The following is a 9,858-nucleotide window of genomic DNA, read 5'->3' on the forward strand; positions in this document are numbered from 1 at the left end:
GATGTCACTTCAGGACCCAAATAGACTCTGCCTTCATACTGTAGGAGGATCGCTCAGCACTCCAAGTGATCATTACATGTCCAGATTACAACTTTATCTTTGATCAGACCTAAGTTCAAGAGAAATGGTCGCCAATACAAGTTTTCACAGAAAGGTTGAGACGACCCCTTGGCTCCACTGCATCCATCAGCGTCAACTGTCAGCGTCCGTCAAAAATCAAGAAATGAGACTTGGTGATTCTTCGTCGGACGCAGGCATCGCAGCGGCTGTAGTGGAGCCACTGCCATTAATTACAATGGATTCATTTCCTTAGCATCAGAGTTGATGGCTGACGCTGACGGACCCGGTGGAGCCACGCCGTGAGCAGGTGTTCAGGGTGGAGTGCATTTACTGACCCCCATCCAACCCCCCATATCCATCAATCACCAAAGTGCTGCTCCTGTATAAACTATATACTGTATGAAGCACTCGTTTCAATGAGTTCCACAAACGTAATTAGATGTAATTGTCTTTTAATGTCTGTTCTTCTGTGAGTACTTCTTTTTAATGTTTAATGTTTGAGGACTGCGGATGGAAACTAGCTCCTAGCTAAATCCGGCATGTTTACACAGTCATGTATTTGTATGTGTTCATCAATATGCACTGTCCTCACTAATAAAATAAAAATAAAAAAATAAAATAAATGAGCAAGGCGTTCCCTGATGACAGCAGAGTGGCTCACCTGCAGGCATGCGCATGGGAGCCTATTTCTCCACAGGTACCGCAGGCTCTGTTAAAAAGAATGAGAGTCAGAACGATCGATCGATGATCGAACAATCATTTCATACAAACAAAAATCATCTCCGGAACATATATACCGTAAATGAAAACCCGACGCACCTCCCTCACTCCTCATCATTCTGGCTTTGCCGTGGTGTACTTTATCCGGCTCGAGCTACAGCTATGGTTACCATCACTGTCATTGTCCTTCTCATCATCATCATCATCATCATCATCATCATCATCATCATCATCATCATCATCATCATCATCATCACCACCTTCATCATCATCATCATCATCATCGTCACCTTCATCATCATCATCATCATCACCATCAACATCACCTTCATCATCATCATCATCATCATCATCATCACCTTCATCATCATCATCACCTTCATCATCATCATCACCTTCATTATCATCATCATCACCTTCATCGCCTCACTTACGTTTGAACTCCAGCTTGCAGGCTACCATGTCTTCTCCCAGGGCGTTCTTGGCCCTGCAGGCGTACACGCCGCCGTCGAAGTTGCCAGGTTTGCGGATCTCCAGAGTGCAGATCCCCTGGCTGAAGAGCATCCTGTACTTGGGGTCGTCTCCGATGGCCAGCTGGTTCTTCAGCCATTCGATCTTAGGCTGTGAAAAGGCCACAAGGTTGTTGTTTTTTGACGGTTGAGACGATAAGAGTGCTAACGTTTAAATGACTGAACGGATAATGAACGAATCGGCATGGAATCTTGGCGGTAACTACGGTGGATGCTTACAATCGCCTGGGGCTGACAGGGTCGGGGGTGTTTGTTTGTGAGTGTGTGTGTGTGTGTGTAGAGGGGGGGTAGCAATTCGCGAGGTCAAAGTCAGATTGTCGCTTTGTACACGACATTCATGACATAGCAGCTATGCGCCAGTTTGCGGGGGTGGCGGGGCGCGGCGTACCTTGGGGGACCCCCTGACGGAGGCCAGCAGCCTGGTGCTGTAACCCACGGTGGTGGCCCTGTTGGTCAGTGTGGTGGTGAACTTGGGGGCCTCGCTCTGGTCAAGGTCCTTGTACTCGGGCGGCATGTAAGTAATAGCTGAGGAAGGAAACGGAAACAAACTGTGTGAGAGAGGCTGGACACACACTGACCCCACAGCAGGGACACAAGTCTTCTGTTGGCAGAGTAACGCGTCGGCGGACCGTGCTCTCGCTCGACAAGAGGACGCTCGGAAGTCAAGTCAATTAAACGCCCCGCCAGATACCATATAAGGGCATACAGTAGATAGGTGGCATTCTAGAAGTCAGATATACTGTAAATAGACTGTTTCATAGAATAGCTAGCTAGCTAACGCTAAAAATAACACGCATCTATTTCTTGAGCCTCCCAAAGGCAGAACAGTTAAGATGTGTAAATAATAATCCCACCACCGAACAACAAGGTCCCAAAGCTAATTTAGACTTTTTGTAAAGGCTTTCGACTTTACTTTACTTGGACCAAGTTGTTGCCCTAGTGACCGAAAATCCCATTGAAAGGGTGGTGTTCTATAGGTGGTGCTCTATAAGTCAGGGATAGATACAATACGTGGTGTTCTAGAAGTACTTAGATAGGTGGCATTCTAGAAGTAGGGGTAGTAGATAGGTGGCGTTCTAGAATCGGGGGATAGATAGGCGGTGTTCTTGAAGTGAGAGATAGAAAGATTGTGTTCTAGAAGTAGGGGATTGATAGAGGTGGGTCTTACTTGACTTCAAAACGGTGGCGGTCTGCTTGGTTGTGGTAGCGGTCGGACTGAGGCCAACCTTGTTCTCAGAGAACACCCTGAATGAGAAGGTGTTGCCCATGATGAGGTCGGAGACAGTGGCAGTAAGCCTGTGACAGTGTTCCAACACCGTGAACCAGTCCTGCGCACAGAGCACAGTCACACACACATACACACACGAAACACACAACCAACAGACCGCAACACAACGCAATTCATCATCAGACTGAGAAACTGGGGAAGAGTGTCATGTTAGAGTGTCATAACTGTCGTCATGGTCTGCATGCATGGTCCCTCATCCAATCATCCACTTATCCACTGACTCGCTGACTCACTGACTCACTGACTGGCTGGCTCACTGACTCACTGGCTCACTCACTCACAAGAACTCCAGTGACCATGTTAATGGTGTAACATAAACATGAGTCTTTCTCACTCCAGTCTTTTTGTCAGCCTTCTGGACCGTGTATCCAGTGATTTCTGTGTTTCCGGTATATTGGGGTGGGGTCCATTCCAGGGACGCGTTGAAGCCCCAGGTGTCCAGGATCTTCACACTGGCAGGGGGGCCGGGCAGCTCTGTGAGGGAGGGCCACCACGTGCTGGATTAGTGTACAGTATTACTGTACATCCTTTTATTTTATCAAGTTACAGTATAACTCACCGAGGAGCAACATTTCCAAACGGTAACACCTTAATCAGCCGCTACTATCTCTTGTGTTTTGAAATACGATACCTTGGATACGCTCCTACTTTCCACTCACCGACAATCTGCAGGATGAAACTGGCTTTATCCTCGAAGCTCTCCACCTTCACGGATATCTCAAACACACCGGAGTCTTCGATCTCAGCGGCACGGATGAACAGGATGCTGTCCTGGTCAGTGCTGCGGACGTTGACCTTTTTAGTGTCCAGGGGCTCACCGTTCTTAGTCCAGCTCACCACTGGTTTGGGTTTGCCCTGCGGCGAGACAGAAAAGGATGGTTCGAAACAATGGGATTCAAAAAAATTGTTAACGTCACAGAACTTTTATTTGCCGATCGCTGCGTGCTGCATGAATTTAAGGATCCACATATAACGGCACAGGTTGAAACTTTTCGGAGATGTGACACGGTACGTGTGACGTGTAGTTTCTTCTCAGAGGACACTCACAGTGAACGGGATGGTGATGTTGATCTTTGATCCATTGCGGGCCACATACCTCTGCCTGAGATAGCGGGGAAGACGGATCTTGGGGCGTTCTAGAGACAGAGAAAAATGATTTTGTCAATAAACTATAAAGAGAACAGATTACTGCACATTCAAAGAAATCGAATTACTTAAAAAAAATAAAAAAAATAATAATCTAGACGGGCCATTAAGATATTGCACATCTTGATGGAGAAAGTGAAGAATATGTCTCAGTTTGAATGCAGTACTTGTATACAGGCAGTGGGAGAAAAGTGAGTGACAAAGGGACAAAGCCACTTGCCGCTACTTTTGAGACCATGTTAATATACATGTTTATTATGCTGTTAAAGTACTTTTAATTTGAAAGCCATGGTCTACTGTGGAGTGACCCACCTGCTGAGTCCAGCAGTGAGCCACACCAAGCCCCTAAATAAACCAGGCCTGCCCTATCCCACTACAGATTGGCCAGCTCCCGGCTCTTAATGAAGGGCTCAGTTACCCTGACAAGTGCTGCATTAAGATTAAGCACAACTTGACACCAAACATTTAATATGACCTTAGGGGGCTGCAAAAGACACTCTCCACCAAACTACATTAACAGCATACAGTAACTTAATGCAGCCACTATAAAAATAACTTCAGGAGCTTTATGAATTTATCACTTACAGGTGGACTAATCTAAGCAATTAAAAGTACATTGACACATACGGTGCAATCTTGTGAAAATGACAAACTCAGTATCATTTCTACAATTTAAGTAAAAAACTACAACACCCAGGGGGAGGTCCACATCACGTGTCCACGTGTCACAGTAAGGAAGTGTTCTTGTGGCCTGACTTGACACTCCTTATGGCCTATAAAGAATGCTTGCCGTCAATGTCCGACATGCTTCTAAATAAACAGTTGATCCCTGGCAGTCTCAGAAGACTAAGCTGCTATATGAGAAGGTGGATCTGTGATCGGTGGATTCAAAGCAATGCCAAACCTTCCCGATCGAATCCGTGTTAACAGCAGACACATCCCAGTTATTTTTTCCAAGGCTTTGTGGTAAAGTCAGCGGTCGTTCTTTTGCGAGGGTTGAAACCATTCATAAGATGCCTCTATTTGGCTCTGCGGCCAGGAAAGACACACAGGGCCCCGGATCCGTGGCACACCTATTGGCAGGACGTCAGTCCCCTCGCCAAGGTCCGCCGGGCTCAAGTTTCATTCATACCCAGTTCAACTCTCCATCCACATTTAGAGAGCTGCCCTACTTTTAAAACCCACTCTGATTTCAAAGTTCTCATTAATTTCCACTATGCTTCAAGTGACTCGGTGGACGAGGTTCCATCACTCTAGCATTCCAGAGATGCCAGCAACAGGACCTGCATATTTGAGATGTGAAATAATTGCTTAGGTGGACGTCCACAGGAGAGTAGCTTTGCTCTTTTCAAAGTCTATTTCTACAACTGAATACAGATGACCGCTTATGACTTCGGAGTTGCTTCAGCAGCCTGCTAGAAATTCAATACTGACCCTAGAATCCTGCGCTTGTAAAGAACTACGGTGTGCAGTGGACAGAGGTGGCAGAATCACGGTGTCCATGTTCAGTAGAACAGCTCTTGGGTGGCATTACCATTCCAGCGCCCACCTGGCACGGTGACGTCAGTCCGTAATGTAATAAAGAGCTATTTCAGGGGTCGTATTAGGTTCAGCTGGATCTTATCCACATATCCCAGAGAGCAGTGCGTGTACCTGCGACCTCCTGCACCAGGACGGACCCGGCGAGGCTGGCGGCGGGACTGCGGCCTCCGGCATTCACAGCGACGACCCGGATCAGGAGGCGGTCGCCGGTGGTCTGGTTCTTGATGACGTAGCGACAGCTAATGGTTAGCTCCTCGTTTACCGCCTTCCAATCCGCAGCTACGACAGAGAGGGAAGCAGGATGAGGAGGACAGTGACCGATGGACACAGTTCACAGCCTCGGTGGTTTCATCACCTCCATCATAAGTTGACTAATGCTGTCCATACACTAGAAGACTTTGATCAAACTTTTAAAATATTTTTTAAAAGACTGTCATCTGACACCATCTCACATCTAAAGACTTTAAAAAGAGTTTTAAGTCACAGACTAGGATTCTGCAAATTGCCTATTGGTTGTTAATAATGGTCACGTCACTGAACCACACAATTTGAATAAGACAAGACTAAAGACTTGCGAGAATATCAAACATGTTTGATATTGTTGTAAGGCCAAGACGTGACAAAGACTGGCGAGAATTGAGTTTTAAGACCACCTTACACCTAACGACTGTGATCACGGGAGCGTGCAGCAACTCCAGCAAGACTCTCAATATTTTATTCCGACTTTGGAATTTTGGCTGAGACTTTGAAATCGGGGGGAAAGTTGGTAGGTGTAAGGCCGGTATAAGATGCACAGTCTTCATCAACATCATCGCCGTCAAGGGTGATGATAGCTGCTGTATAAAATGTACAGTAGCTATACAGAATAATGTGATGGAGTCCAGCTCAGGGGTAAATCCATTCCCTATCAAAAGTTAATCCAATGCAATGTCTACCAATGTTTACACAAAATGGGGGGGGGGGGGGGGGGTAGTTCAGTCAAATTGAGTATTATTCATTTGCAAAGCTTTGAAAGGGGTAAAAATGGATAAATGACTGATATTCGGATCGAAATGATAGCTAAGTGTACTATTTGCTGTGAGTCTACAGCTGTGTCCGCATTGATTACCAAGTGATACCGTACGTCAGATATCTTGATTTATCTTTCAACTCTGTAATTACACTGGAGGCAGTTAGTCACATTGATGAGTGTCAGTGATCTAAAAAGGGGCCTCTGCTGAGGGCCCAGCAGCCCCTGGGACGGCTCTTTCCTTATAGGGAGAGGTTAGGGGCCGAATAAATCCGCTGGTGACACTCTGGGAACAGGTGCATTAATAGAGCTGACCGGCCAACGCACGTGTTATTCACCGGTTCCAATCTAGCTGCAGACGTACGCGAGCAGATGGGGACAACCCTCGTATCAAACCCCGCAGGGTCAGGGGGGGGACAGGACAGGACAGGACACGTTGGCGTGACTCACCTCCCTCCTTGCAGACCTCCACGGTGTAGCCATCCAGGCCGGCGTCCCCGATGGTCGCCGGGGGTCTCCATGTGACCGTGACGGACGTGTCGTTCACGTCGTCCACAGCCAGCTCCAGGGGCACACTGGTGGGCTCTGGTCGGAGGCCAAGCAAACTGTTATTCACACGAATTACGATAGTAGGTCTACGTTCACAATCTAAATACCCATATGTAATGGATATAGTGCCAAAAAGCTTGGGGGGGTGACACCTACAGTACAAGCTTTTATCCAACAGCTATATCCAATAACATCCCTCGAAAACCCTACCATTGAAACGTATCAAATAAAATGTTATCGCTTACCATATCGTATGATGAAAAACATTGTTATACATACAACGCAATAAGAGTATGTGTATCGAAGGAAAACTGGCCTGGTTTACCAGACACACACTGTAAAGCTAGTCAAGAAGACTGTTATAGTAGCATAGCATTATAGTACTATAATAGGACTCTAGAGGACTTAAGACTATATGAGCAGGTTTCATCTGTGTCTGAGAAAGCAGGTGATTGGGTTGGACGAGACTCCTCTGAGGCCGTTGGTTTACCTTTAGGAGGGGGTGGAGGGGGTGGAGGGGGTGCGGGTTCCTCTGCAGGGGGCGCTTCAGCAACTGGGGCTATTGTTAAATAGGTAATGTAGGTTAGCAGAAAAGAAAAGCATGGAAAAGCACTGGAAAATGTTTCAGGATCAACTGTATCCAGTTTACTCCTCTAAACTCACTGTTTATCCCGCGTCAGAATAGCGTCAGACTACCAAAGAATACACCTAGTATAGAATACACCTAGTATGGTGCGCTACTCAGATCTGCGGCTCAAACTGCATACCAGGGAACTCCATTGCTCCCGTGGGAGAGAGGAGAAGACTGGATTTGGACATGATTCGAGCATGTATATTCCAAAGCGGACCGGTACGAGACCCCATCCCTATTCGGGGGGGGGGGGGGGGGGGCATGTTCGAGCGTATTCTTGGCACGGAGATTTACCATCTGCTGGAGTTTCGGGTTCAGCGGCAGGGGCAGAAGCGTCATCTGAGGCTGCGGCAGCAGGAGCTGGTGTGTGTTTTAGGTTAGATGTTAATCTAGGACATTAGGTGAGATTACAAAAGGAAGGAACAGATTAAGCCTAGACCTTAGACTAGAGAAAAAAAACACATCTTCAATGGGAGATTTTTTTTCTATTTTTCATGCCAGGATTTAGGCTTAATCTGTGTCCGAGGAAGCACACATAATGTAAAATATTTTTTACATACTTGATCAGGTTATGGGCAGATAAATCATTTATATAGTACTCAGACTGTGGCTGTAGGGTCAAATGTGATTTCTTAATATAAAAATGGAAGGGCTCAAACGTCAGATCTAGGCCTCTGGACAGATAAGGGGCATCAATGTGGCTATAAACTGCCAGGGTCTGAGGACCACACAACGATGGTTATTAATGTTGGTGTTAGCCTTAGCCTTAAGCGATTTCAGAGGGCTCTCCGTTCTGGATGACTCTTATGGAAGAGGGTTTCTCCCTCTGCTCCAGAGCTAAAGCAGGCAGCACCTAGTCCGTTACCGTCAGCAGCAGCGTCAGCAGCGGGAGCGGCTGGTTCCTCTGCGGCAGCAGCGGGTGATAAATGTTAGAGGAAGTTTAACAAAAAAAGTAAAAAAATAAAAAGTAAAAAAAATAAAAATAAAGTGTTCTTGGTTTATAAAATAAAATAATGACATCGTTTGATTTCTCATTAAAACAAACGATGTCAGTCAAAAAGCGAGTAGGTTAGAGTTAAAAGCTTCACCATGTGTGCTGTAGCTAAGTCTGTTATCTTCTCTATCCAGCGTGATTCAGGTCTACCCTCTGCAGGTTGCTCGGTGGGCGCAGCAGCATCTTCGGTGGCAGGAGCAGCGGCTGCTGGTGTTAGATGTTAGGTAGATGATTGGCTTGTAATTCGATCAATGTTCCACTAATTCCAGCAAAGGCGTTACCGTCCGCTTCAGCGGGCGCGTCAGGAACACTGGAGCCTCCGCGGCGGGAGCAGCAACTGTTAAATATTAGACATTAGTCGCAGGTATTTAGGCCAATTAAGGTCAATAAACTTGCCAGACAGGGGTGTTAAATCGGTTGTAAATTCGTTTAGAGCGTATATCAATTGCAACAAAGGCATTAGGCTATAGGCTACCGTCCGTTTTAGCCGGCGCGTCTGCAGGTGCATCATGCGTTGAGCTCCTTTGCAACGACAATCTTTTAATGACTTTCTGTAAACGGTTGACAACTTGTGAAGTGGCGTGAACATGCGAAGTAAATCAATTGTGATCAGCATAGGGCCAGTTGTTGACAGGTGTAATGTTATTTTATGTAGCAGTCCACATGCACCTATACCATGACCTGCACGGTTGATGAACGTGCCCGTGCGTAAAAGTGCAAGATTGGGCACAATGCGCAGTAGACATTTGGGAAACACTAAATAGTGTTAGATCATCATAGCTTCTGTTAAGTTTGACAAACAACAATTGTACCGATGCAACAACATGCACTACTGGAGTTCATGGCGGGCCACCGTGCCTTCAGCGGCGCAAGGTTTCAAAATGATTTACCGTTCCTCTGAACTTCACCGTTTCAGGAAGAGAGCCTTTACCTACAGTAAGTTACCACTTAATGGGATTCGGAAGGATAGAAGACCACAGCAGTGCTACCGGACGGAGTCCGTCACAGTGTCGATCCATCGGCAAATGGGATTGTTGAAGCACAGTTGTAGGCTACTGTAGTCTTTAGATTTAGCGCAAAAAGAGGTTAGTTTCACTGATCTTAATGCATTATCCTACCATCTGCTGGGGCTGCAGGCTCAGCTGGCGGGGCTTCTGCGGGAGCCTCCGCGGGAGCCTCCGCGGGAGCGGCCTCTACGGGGGCAGCCTCCGCGGGTGGAGCTGGTTCTGGGACGGGCTCAGCGGGGGCAGGCTCGGGTACTGGTTCGGGTACGGGCTCCGGGGCAGGTGGTGGTGGTGGTGGAGCCGCCTTTTCCACCTTCTTGACTGGCTCTTTCTTGACTGGCTCTTTCTTTGGTGCCTTCTTTATCAGGGCTACTTTGGAAGGCAT

The 9,858-nt window shown here is 46.9% G+C and overlaps 1 protein-coding gene across 1 annotated transcript; it reads right to left on the minus strand.

Annotated features, from left to right (window-relative positions):
* Positions 1 to 1,206: 1,206 nt before the first annotated feature.
* On the minus strand, positions 1,207 to 9,858 carry mybphb (myosin binding protein Hb; the record flags this gene model as incomplete). Its single annotated transcript, XM_084441337.1, has 10 exons — positions 1,207 to 1,401; positions 1,699 to 1,835; positions 2,479 to 2,638; positions 2,933 to 3,072; positions 3,258 to 3,453; positions 3,646 to 3,734; positions 5,398 to 5,565; positions 6,746 to 6,880; positions 7,335 to 7,403; positions 9,588 to 9,858. The coding sequence occupies 10 exons, from the start codon at positions 9,856 to 9,858 to the stop codon at positions 1,207 to 1,209; spliced, it is 1,560 nt and encodes a 519-aa protein (XP_084297463.1).

Source organism: Borostomias antarcticus (assembly GCF_949987555.1).
Source record: "Borostomias antarcticus genome assembly, chromosome: 7".
Taxonomy (NCBI): Eukaryota; Metazoa; Chordata; class Actinopteri; order Stomiiformes; family Stomiidae; genus Borostomias; species Borostomias antarcticus.